This window comes from Sciurus carolinensis, chromosome 17 (genome assembly GCF_902686445.1).
Source record: "Sciurus carolinensis chromosome 17, mSciCar1.2, whole genome shotgun sequence".
Taxonomy (NCBI): domain Eukaryota; kingdom Metazoa; phylum Chordata; class Mammalia; order Rodentia; family Sciuridae; genus Sciurus; species Sciurus carolinensis.
The window spans coordinates 6,330,898-6,342,421 of NC_062229.1; the positions used below are offsets into that span (position 1 = coordinate 6,330,898).

The 11,524-nt window shown below is 39.9% G+C and overlaps 2 protein-coding genes across 2 annotated transcripts; both read left to right on the top strand.

Annotated features, from left to right (window-relative positions):
* Positions 1 to 215: 215 nt before the first annotated feature.
* LOC124969026 (olfactory receptor 7G2-like) lies at positions 216 to 659 on the top strand. Its single transcript, XM_047531850.1, has one exon. The coding sequence runs from the start codon at positions 216 to 218 to the stop codon at positions 657 to 659; it is 444 nt and encodes a 147-aa protein (XP_047387806.1).
* Positions 660 to 9,504: 8,845 nt separating this feature from the next.
* On the top strand, positions 9,505 to 10,446 carry LOC124969027 (olfactory receptor 7G2-like). The gene has a single exon (XM_047531851.1). The coding sequence runs from the start codon at positions 9,508 to 9,510 to the stop codon at positions 10,444 to 10,446; it is 939 nt and encodes a 312-aa protein (XP_047387807.1). The 5' UTR covers positions 9,505 to 9,507.
* The last annotated feature ends 1,078 nt before the right edge of the window (positions 10,447 to 11,524 follow it).

Below are 11,524 nucleotides of genomic sequence, written 5' to 3' on the forward strand. Positions count from 1 at the left end.
GTTGTATTATCTTTATTTCCCCATTCAGCCTCCTCAACGTCATAGAATCAGAAAACCAAACAGGTTTCTTGGAATTCTTCCTCCTGGGCCTCTCAGATTACCCAAACCTGAAGCGCATCCTCTTTGGACTGTTCCTGTTCCTGTACCTGGTCACAGTGCTTGGGAACATGCTCATCATCCTGGCCATCTGCACTGACTCTAACCTCCGCGGCCCCATGTACTTCTTCCTCTACAACCTGTCCTTCAGTGACATCTGCTTCAGCACCGGCACAGTACCTAGGATGCTGATGAATATCCAGAGACACAGCAAGGCCATCAGTTACACAGACTACCTCACCCAGGTCTGCTTTGTCCTGGTTTTTGCTGGAGTGGAAAACTTTCTCCTTGCAGCAATGGCTTATGATCCTTATGTGGCCATCTGCCATCTACTCAGGTACTCAGTCATCATGAACCCCCGCCTCTGTGTCCTACTGATTGTATTGTCCTTAACCATTATCATTATTTATGGCCTGCTTCACAGTCTGATGGTGCTGAGGTTGTCCTTCTGCACAAACCTGGAGATCCCCCACTTCTTCTGTGAACTTGATCAGGTCATCAAACTGGCCTGTTCAGATACCCTCATCAATAACATCCTATTCTATTTAGTGTCTGGCATATAAGGTGGTGTTCCTCTTCTTGGGATTATTTACTCTTACATTAAAATAGCCTCTTCTATTCTGAAAATGTCCTCAACTGGGGGAAAGCATAAAGCCTTTTCCACCTGTGGGTCTCACCTCTCAGTGGGCTCCTTGTTCTATGGGATGGGTTTTGGGGTGTACATTACCTCTGTAGTGACTGACTCATTCACCAATACTGCAGGAGCCTCAGTGATGTACACTGTAGTCCCTCCAATGGCTGAACCCCTTTATCTACATCCTGAGGAACAGGGACATGAAGGAGGCCTTGAGGAAACTCATCACTAAGCCTCCTTTTTGGTGACAATATCATCTTCTTTATCCCTGGGTTTCTAGTAAAAGTCAGTGTACAGGGACACTAGGCAAGCCATGGTCCTTGTGCTACAGTTATGAGATGGCATAAAGACTAAGCATGTTCCAACTTAGCTTTGAAACCTGAACATTAGCAAACTAATCCCTAGTGCAGTGAATGGACTTTTCATGAATTAATTAGATGGACCCTCTCATAGTTTACAAAACTTAAAACACATTACATCCACCCAGAGAACTTTTTTGAACCCTTGATCAAAGCCTCAGAGACACGTCAGCAGTGTGAGGTGGGCCTACAAATGTGCATTTCTAACAAAGTCATAGGTGATGGCACAGGAGGCTTTGGGTAGAGCTGACATAGCATGCAATTCTGCCGGGAAGTCACTTAGCCCAATTCTGGGCATGGGGTAAATAGTAAGATTTAGAACCATCATATTATATATGTAACCTCTCTTACTTCACTGTGAATAAAGCAAACCCTGGCATGGAAAGAAGCCTCTGATGGGAAAAAACCCATGTTATCCCAGGATTGAATGTGAAATTCCTTAAGTATTTTCCATCTCTTAGAAGATGTGCGAAACTCACTGCTGAAGGAAAATTCCTTAACTATCCATCAGACTTGCAACTTGAGAGAAACAAACACCTAGTGTCCATGACAACATGTTTTGAGTGTGTGTGTGTGTGTGTGTGTGTGTGTGAGTGTGCGCAATTCTGTGTTTATGTTGTGAGGGTAAGAATTTCTTTCTTTAATTTCCAAGTAACTGCTAGCACTAACAAACATGCCTCACAGATTTTATATGTTTTATGTATTGTAGACAAATTGGATAATGAATTGGTACAGAGGTATATGTTTGTATGTATTAGACAACGATTTAAATGGTGTTTGAAAATCTTGCATATACACTTAAACTTCAAATCTCTTGTTTTATTTACCGTCATAAAGGTCCGAAGTGAATCAATCCATCAGGATTGGGATGACTATCTTTTTCTTCAAATTCTGTACATATTATAACATATTTACCTTTAATATATGTATACCACTGGGAATTGTTACAAGACAGAGAAGGACGTGCTAACCACTGCACATACTCTTCATGACAAACACTCATCCACACCCATCAGCCACTCCCCAGTATTTCCTGTCAGTCCCCAGAACACAAGACTATGTGGATTCAGGCCTTTTCAATTACTGTATTGGGATGCAATTTACCTGCTTCCACATTGACTCATTTTAAATACAAAGTCATAATAATAAGACTTCTGGCACACTTTCAGAGTTGCATGCATCCTAGGTATTTGATATCATAGGTGATTATTTGTTTCTGACTTCTTCTGCTGAGAATATACTTGTGAGGTTCACTTATGTGGTTTTTGTTTAGCAAGAGTTTACTCTCATGGCCACAGTCTTTCCCACTATATCATCACACACAATTTATTCACTCAGATGTTTTGGACATTGGGTTATTTATAGCTGAGGTGTTTTATGAGTCCTGGTGCCATGGACATTATAAAACATGTTGTTTGTACACATTTTTGTTGGATAGCTCTCTAGGAGTGGAAGTTTTGGGTCATAAGGAATAGATGTGGACACATTTACTCAATACATATGAATAAATGGTCAGCAGTCAAAAATGATGGGCCCCAATTGAGGTCTTATCCAAATGCCAAGACCACACCAGGAGGTTGAGGGTGAAAATATTAATGGGCAACATTAAGATCTATTTCAAGGGAGAAGCTCAGGAGATCACTCCTGGGATCACTCCAGCCAACTCCAAAATCCCAGAGAGGCAGGAAAATGGAAGATGAACGTGAACCCATATGTGAGTTGTGGGAAGGATTACAATTCAGGCTAAGCGACAGAGCTAATACTTTTTAAATGCTTGTTTTAACATAGGTTTTGATCAATGCTCACACCCCAAGCCATACAAACCCCTAAGCTAGCACACCAAAGTGGGTTCTTGGGCTATCTACCTTCCTCCCACATCTGGGGAGTTCCATCATTTCTCACATAAATAAATCAAACTCATCAAATGCTAGACATATACCAACAATTTCACTATCACTCTTTATCACAATGTAAATTCTTGATCTTACAAATTTGTCCACGAACTCTAGTAGAGGAGTTTTGAAGAGTTGGTGGTAGCATTAACCATCACGGTGACTCAGGAAGTGTAGTAGATCATTCTTTATTGCCTCTTTGAGAGCTCAGCGTCCAGATTTAGGAATCTGTCTACATCATAAGGGATAGAAGGCTCAGAACTGGTCCTGAGCTGGTCCATGCAGGACTTCTCCAGGAAGTAGTGTTGAGGCTCTGTGCTCACCTTGACCAGGGATTGAGGTGACCAAATCAGAAATATTAGGAGGGAGGGTCTGATCAAAGGTTTATTCTTAACATTGTTTTCTCTAACTTTTATGTGATACAAATAAAATGCATGTGCCAAGACAAATAAAAATAGGGAGAGGAACTTATGCTACTCGATATAAAGGTTAATATTTATTTTCACAAACTGCAATTGGAAAGGGAAAATGGTAGGTGAGAATACCAGTGGGAAGCCTCTGGAAAGCAAAGAGTAAATGATGTATCCAGACCATTGGTCTATCCATGGAGATGGACTTTAGTAAATGCTGTTGACACTGGAACAGTTTTGCAGTGTATTATCTACCTATCCTCCTTTTTAAACCTCCATTCACGTGATCAAATATTAGTACTTTGTTACTCTCAATGAATTAAGCATCCAGGGAGTAATATCTACAGGACAGGCAGACAATATTTCATGCATATTTCTCAAGAAAGTATTCTAAGATACTTTCCAAAACATTAAACCGAAATTCTAATCAACAGATCACAGGTGGGCAAATGGTTTGAGTGAGACAGTAAGTATTAGTATTTGTGGGCCACGCTATCTGGGTGGCAAGGACTGAATTCTGCCACTGTACCACAAATGCAACCACAGGAAATACACAAAGCAGTGACTATGACCCAAGCAAACATCACCAAGGAAAACAAGCCGCAGGCTGGATGTGGCCCAAAGACCATTTCCTTCAGTGTGCTCTAGAGTACAGCCTTGGAAGTGTGATTAGAATCATTTGCCTAGAGTCATTCTAAGGGAGAGGACAATGATTCTTTTCTATCTTATTTCCCGAAAGTATCCATACTTGAAATAGAATAGTTGGAAAATAAAAACTTGGTGACTGTAGCCAACACAATGAATTATGTGTTTCAAAAGAGCTAGAAGATAGAATTTTGAAATGGTGGACATATAGTATGGTGGATACAGTAATTTCCCAATTAGCTGACTTGTTGAAAACAATTTGATTGCATGCATTGCATGACACACATATGTAAAATTATTATGTGGCAATTAAAAACTGAAAAGACAAAACAAAACAGAAAAACACTTGGACTAGAGGAAGATGTGTTCTGGAAAATAAAATGTCAGGGTAAGAGAAGGAAGGGAAAAAACCTGATTTGTTCTCAAAGTATCAATAGGATTAAGGGAGTTTCCCTAGATTTTTGTTTTCTCATAACCCTGTCTTTTATTTCAGACGAATCAATGACATTAAACCAGCAAATTTCTCAGATTCAGTAGAATTCCATCTCATGGGATTCTCAGAGGACTAGAACTGCAGCCCGTCCTCTTTGGACTTTTCTTGTCCATGTAAACTGGTCACTGTGCTAGGGAACCTGCTCATCATCCTGGCTATCACCTATGACCCCACCTCCACACCCCCATGTAATTCTTCCTCTCCAACCTGTCCTTGGTTGACATTTACAGCACATCCACGATAGTCCCTAAGATGCTTGTGAACATTCAGGCACACAGTACATCCATCAGTTACTCAGGTTGCCTCACTCAAATCTGCTTTGTCCTGGTTTTTTTCAGATTGTTAAATAGAATTCTGATAACAATGGCCTATGATCGATTTGTGGTCATCTGTCACCCATTGTCATCAAGATCCCCAAACTATGTGTGTTATCCTTCCTCATAAACCCTGCTCCAAACTTTGATGGTGCTGCAGCTGTCCTTCTGTGCAGACCTGAACTTTCTCCACTTGTTTTGTGAACTGGCTCATATCCTCAAGCTTGCATGTTCTGACACCCTCATAAATAACATACTAGTGTATTTGGTGACCTGCCTGATGGGTGTTATTCCCCTCTGTGGAATAATTTTCTCTTACACTCAAATTGTGTCCTCTGTTCTGAAAATTCCATCTGCTGGTGGGAAGTATAAAGCTTTCACCATTTGTGGTTCATTTTAATAGTTGTTTGCTTGCTCTTTGGGGTGTACCTCAGTTCTACAGGTACTCACTCCTCCCGGAAGAGTATAGTAGCCCCATTGATGAACACTGTTGTCACCCCCATGAAGAAACCCTTCATCTACATCCAGAGGAATAAGGACATGGTGGGGGGCATGAGGAAACTTATCTCTGGAGTAACATCTCTACATTGATGTCTGTGAGTACACAAGACACTAGATCACATGGGAAGAGATGAGAATTGTATCTTTGTGGATATTTTATTTTTCCATTTGGATAAAAAACAATTTCAGCACTGAAATCGTCACATGGCTCATGTCATCAATATACTGTCTGATGCCTCTACCTTAAATAACATCTTCATAGAGTTACCATATAAAGAGAAATATCAATGTTCTCCCTTTTGTAGTAGCACATCATCTTTGAAACTGCCAGAAGAAAACATGGAGGAAATACTTTTAGATATTGGCAAGCAATGACTTCCTGAATAGTACTCCTTGGGTCTGGGAAATAACAGCAAGAATGAAGAATAGGATTGCACCAAATTAAAAAGTTCTGCTTTTTGATAAAACTATGTTATAAGCATATTAAAGCAGGGATTGTGAAACCATAGTGAAGAATATTCACCTGTAAAAAGAAAATGTGGTTTATATACACAAGGAAGTTTTACATTATGGTTAAAGAAGAATGAAATCATGCCATGGGAAGGAAAATGGATGGAACTACAAGTCAGCATGTAAAGAAAAATAATCCAAAAAGCACAAAGGCAGGGATCACACTTTTTCTCTCTTATATGGCAACAGAAAAAAAGAAGACATGAAAATCGAAGGGAGATTATTAGAGAAGAGGAAGGGGATTAGGGGATGGAGAAGGAAGGGTGGTGATGACTAGAATGTTATATTTATGTATGAACATAACACAGTGAACTCCAACATTCTGTAAATTCCATATAATTCACACTCCTGAGTGTCCATCAGTTGCTGGGCTTAGCAGGTGATTCTTCCTTTTCAGTCTTATTCTTACATGATGTGTGGTAAATAAAAAAACAGGGAGTCTTTCTGGTATTGATGAAATTTGGGTAGTTATTTTTTGCTATTGTGAGTAAAGTTGATTGAATAATCTCTTTCATGTCTCCTGGTGGAAATGTAAGACAATTTGATCTGTCCACTCATCATGTCATGTTGTTTGTTTTTGGGTAACTGAAAAGCTTCACCTTATTTTTAAATAAAATTCTTCTCTTTGTACAGTACCTAGAAACATTGATCTTCTTCACAATCCCATTGATGTCTTTATTCATTTTATCTTTTATTTGTATATTTTAAAGTGAATGGGGCTAAAAATGTGAAGAAAGTGATTGTAATATTATCTTGTCATAATTTTTCAACTATATATCCTGTAAATTACAAACTCATAAAAAAGGTGATATGTTCTAAATTAATTGGATAAACGAATGAAAATACCAAAGCCCTTAAATGCAAAGGCTTTAATATGAACAAAAATTTGGGGTGTCCTCCAGCTACTAAAGGATAGATAAAATCACACCAAATGCATTGAGTGTTTGGACACAGCTGTTCATTACTGCCTTTTGGAAATTTTGTAATTTAACTAACATCTTCACAGAAAACAAAGAATCATAATTTCACCACACAATTTCCTAATACAAAGAATATATGTTGAAAACAACATCAATCAAGGTATGTTTGTGTGTATATGTGTAAATGTGTCACATTGAAGCCCTCCATTCTGTATAATTAATAAGCACCAGTAAAAAGAAATTATCATGATGAATTGAAAACAGTGTTTATAAAACCATAAGCAGGAAGTAACATCCTGTTTATATGTTGGACTGTTGGCAGTGATCAAAGAGAATAGGTTAGAATCTACTTTCTAACATATAAGGAAGAAAAATTACAGTTCAGAAAATTTCTAATGCCAATTAAGGAGAAACATTCTCAGTTTTTGTATTTTTACAGTGCTAGAGATTGGATATTTTCCCCCCAAAGGTCCAGGTGAAATAGACTTGGTTGCAACCTTAGAGCTACTGGCAGTTGGTGGAGGCTCTCAGATGTGGGGAGTGAGGGAGGGGAGTTAGGACATAAGGTTGTGTTCTGAAGGGGATATTGGGACCCCAGCCCCTCCCTTCTCTCTAACTTTCTGGAAGCCTCCTCTACCATATTCTCCTTCCAGATGTCCTGTGCCACCCTCGTCCCAAATGAACAAGCTGGGTAACTGTGAACCAAAACTTTCCATACCATGAGCCAAATAAGCCTCTCTCAAGTATCTGTTACATCAACACAATGCTGACTAACACAATATCTTATCCAATGCGATAAATATACACATATATGAAATATCTTCCCACATTTCATTACATCAGAATTTCTGAAGTCATGAATTAAAAATAGAGGGTCATGTTTACAACTGAAAAGGAGTCCTCGAATTCTTATAAGGATGCCCCTTGTGAGCAGGGTCCATGCAATGCAGTTGAGCTGAGACAGTGCAGAGAACTGAGTGGTGCAAACATGGCCTTAGGGGTCAGAGATCAGCCATCCTGAATCCCTCACACCTGCAGAGTTGGTATTCAAGGACATGCACTCTTGGGATCTGATTGTTAGTAAAATATCTGCTCTAATGAGGAGCTTTGGATATTGAACCCCAGGGATACAGAGAGTATAGGAGTCAACCTGGGACCACCTCACTCAACTGTCCTGCCCCAGGCAGAAAGCAGCACTGAGACTCCTCCCAGAGATAAGCCTTCCTGACCAGGATTCCACTGCCTCATTCAGTCCAACCTCATTTCCTGAGGACACATCTTCCATCTTCAAAATCCAGGTGAGATTCTGAATAACATTTCTCATGACTCCAATCATACGACTGAAGTTGCCTTAATACTTTTGAGGTGTGATTCTTGTACCTCACTTACCTATTATTGAACTCATTTTAATTCCTATATATTTCATCATATGCTGATACCAATTGATTATTATGTTTATCAATGTTTCCTTGTTTTTCTATTTCCAGAGGGAGTTTCAGCTCATCCAACCCTTCCCTGATATTTGCATTTAGCAAACCAGGGGTGTTTTCTTTCTTTCCATTTTCCTCAGTTGCCCTGGCCCACTACTTCTTTCTCAGGAATGAATAACACTACATGTTATAGTTCATGACAGTTAAAAAAACAAAATGAAATGTGAGTGTAAGAGTCCCATAGGCTGAGTATGCACTGGGTGTAATTGTTCTATGCATTTCCCATCAAGAAATATTCCACAGATTTTTTCATCTTCACTGAAGTACACTGAATAAAGTTTGCATTTATTCAAGGTGTGAAGGGTGCTGGATGGATGTTCTCACACATTGTAAAATGATTTCCACCATGCAGGCTCATTGTACAAATAGACAATGAAGTCTTCTTGTACCGTGGATGATTTTCCTCTTCTCAAAACATGATCTAGAACTGAGATTTCATTCAGAACGAGAATATTAGTGAGGAAGTTGCTGTGAAACTATTATTACACCCAATGTAAATGCTGAAAGAGCTAGATCTCTCTCACTTCAAAGACAACGACCATTCTTCCACAGTGATGCTCCTAATAGGACTTAGTGTGCTAAGTGATTATCAGTGTGTTGCCTGTAGTTTCTGAGTTCCCCAGTATCAGGAAACTGATCTTATTTTCATCTGTTTTCCGAATTGTCTATGTATGTCACTTTTTATCTCTCTCAGCTGGTTAAAAAAATGATATGCCACCTATCCACAGGAGGGAAGAACTCCCTCAGGTGGGACAGAGAAAGTTGCCCTAGGAATAAAGTATTTCCTGGTCTGGACAGACTCTAACATTTCATCCTTATTTTTAAAATAATGGCATGCAGTACTTTGGATTGAAAAGTTGTGTCTTATACTTGCTATCATTCTTGGCACTTAGCACAACCCATGAAATATTGGTGTTCAAGAAAAAAATTATTTCAATAGAGTGAGGAGCAATGAAGAGAGGAAGTAGCAGAACAAACCATCTAATATTCACTTGAGTTCACAGCTCTGTGAGAAAGTTTTTTATTTTTAAATGAACTTCTTCTCAATATTAAGCATCCATCAAAGCAGACAGAGGATTGTTGAAGCATAGACTGCTGTCTCTCATCCCAGAGCCTATCAGCTCCAAGTTTAGAGGGGAAACAAGAACACCACACTTGGTGCATCTTCCCAGTGCTGCCAATGTTGATGTCCACCCATTTGATTATCTTTCATTGTATCTTTTTCATCAGGTTCATCAAAAAAATGAAAACTGAAAATCAAACAACTGTTTCAAAATTCCTTCTCCTGGGACTGACAGAGGACCCAGGACTGCAACCCCTCATCTTCAGCCTATTCCTGTCCATGTACCTGGTCACAGTGCTTGGGAACCTGCTCATCATCTTGGCCATCAGCTCTGACTCCAACCTCCACACTCCCATGTACTTCTTCCTCTGCAGCCTGTCCTTTAATGACATCTGTTTAAGCTCAAGTATAATCCCTAAGATGCTGGTGAACATTCTAGCTCAGGATCAGAGCATCACCTATGCAGGCTGCCTCTTCCAGGTCTGCTTTGTCTTAGTTTTCATGGCCATGGAAAGTTGTCTGCTTGCAGTGATGGCCTATGATCACTATGTGGACATTTGTCATCCACTTAGATACACAGTCATCATGAACCCCAGACTGTGTGTCCTTCTGGTTCTGGTTTCCCTATTCATCAGTATTGTAGATGGCCTCCTCCACACTCTGATGGTGCTGTGGTTGTCCTTCTGCAAAGACCTGGAGATCCCACACTTCTTCTGTGAACTTAATCAGGTCATCAAGCTGGCCTGTTCTGATACTCTCATTGATAACATCCTTATATATATTGCAGCTTGCATATTTGGTGGTGTTCCTCTCTCTGGCATCATTTTCTCTTACTGTAACATTGTGTCATCTGTCTTGAGAATGCCCTCACCAGGAGGAAAGCATAAAGCCTTTTCCACCTGTGGGTCTCACCTCTCTGTTGTCTCCTTGTTCTATGACACAGGTTTGGGGGTGTACATTAGTTCTGTAGTTACTGACTCTCCCAGGAAGACTGCAGTGGCCTCAGTGATGTACTCCATGGTCCCTCAAATGCTGAACCCCTTTATCTACAGCCTGAGGAACAGGGATATGAAGGAGGCCCTGAGAAAGCTCATCAGTGGAACAACCTCTCCTCTATGAGATGTTATTTACTTTGGACTTGGGTTTTTATTGAAAGTCAAAGTGGCAGAATTCCTCATGAGTCAGAATGTACACTTCTGTTGTCACTACATTTTTCTAAAACAATCAGATGAAAAAATGATCTGATGCTTATTAACGTGCCTTGAATCTTGACTACTTTCATCTACATCTATGATGTTTGGTGATTCCAATTCTCAATGACAATTCTTTGTGCTTGTCTTACAAAAGCAGAACCTGAAGGAGGGGTTCCAACTTTAACAGGTTTCATTGTGGTAATTTGGAAGAAAAGACTCAGCTGGGGAAATATTTATGCAAGATTGTGGTCCCATGTAGAGTGTAGCTTCCCCTGGTCATATGGGTGTGAGAATGTGAGTGTGAAGTTCGTTTCTACTTGGGTGCCATACTAGCCCTTAGTTTCTGTACAGTTCTGTGATGTTCAACAATGAATTCAATGTCTAACTGCCATTTGATTGCTTCAACTCTGTCAAGGAAAGACCAAGTTGGGGGTTTTAGTTTAGTGATGCTTTCTGGATCAGACTCAGAAGGAGAGCTGCAGACGTTGGAGAGGACAGAGAAAAGGTTAATCAGGGTCAAGGACATATGTGGACACTTTCTTCAGCCTGATTCTGTGGGGAGGGCCATGAGGGTTGCATCTTATAGACAGACATGCTGTCAGGCAAATAAACTGAACTTTCATTCTCAATTAACTAATTACTGAACTGTTACTTTGTCCTCATGAGGTCACCTCAGCATCCACCCTGATCAATTTCATGTTTATGAAATTCATGTAATTAGATTATCTCAGGGGCTTCAGATATTTTTGCAATATTAAGACATGTTCTATGAAGATAACATCAGTTCTCAAAGAAATGAAATTGCTAATTCTAGTATGCTGATGCAATGAAGGGTACTATGATTCATTCCAAGGACATCAGGTGTTAAGAACATATGGATTTGGGGGTCATGGCATCCTTGAGTCCTGCATGGGGTGGCTTCTTCGAAGGACTTCTTCTCAGCCTCCCCAGGTTGTTGCAGCAGATGCAGGTGTTATACCTGGAACACAATGCCAGAGACAGAA

Bases quoted from the DNA above. Each gene is read 5' to 3' on its own strand.
- LOC124969026 (XM_047531850.1), top strand. From the start codon at position 216: ATGTACTTCTTCCTCTACAACCTGTCCTTCAGTGACATCTGCTTCAGC.
- LOC124969027 (XM_047531851.1), top strand. From the start codon at position 9,508: ATGAAAACTGAAAATCAAACAACTGTTTCAAAATTCCTTCTCCTGGGA.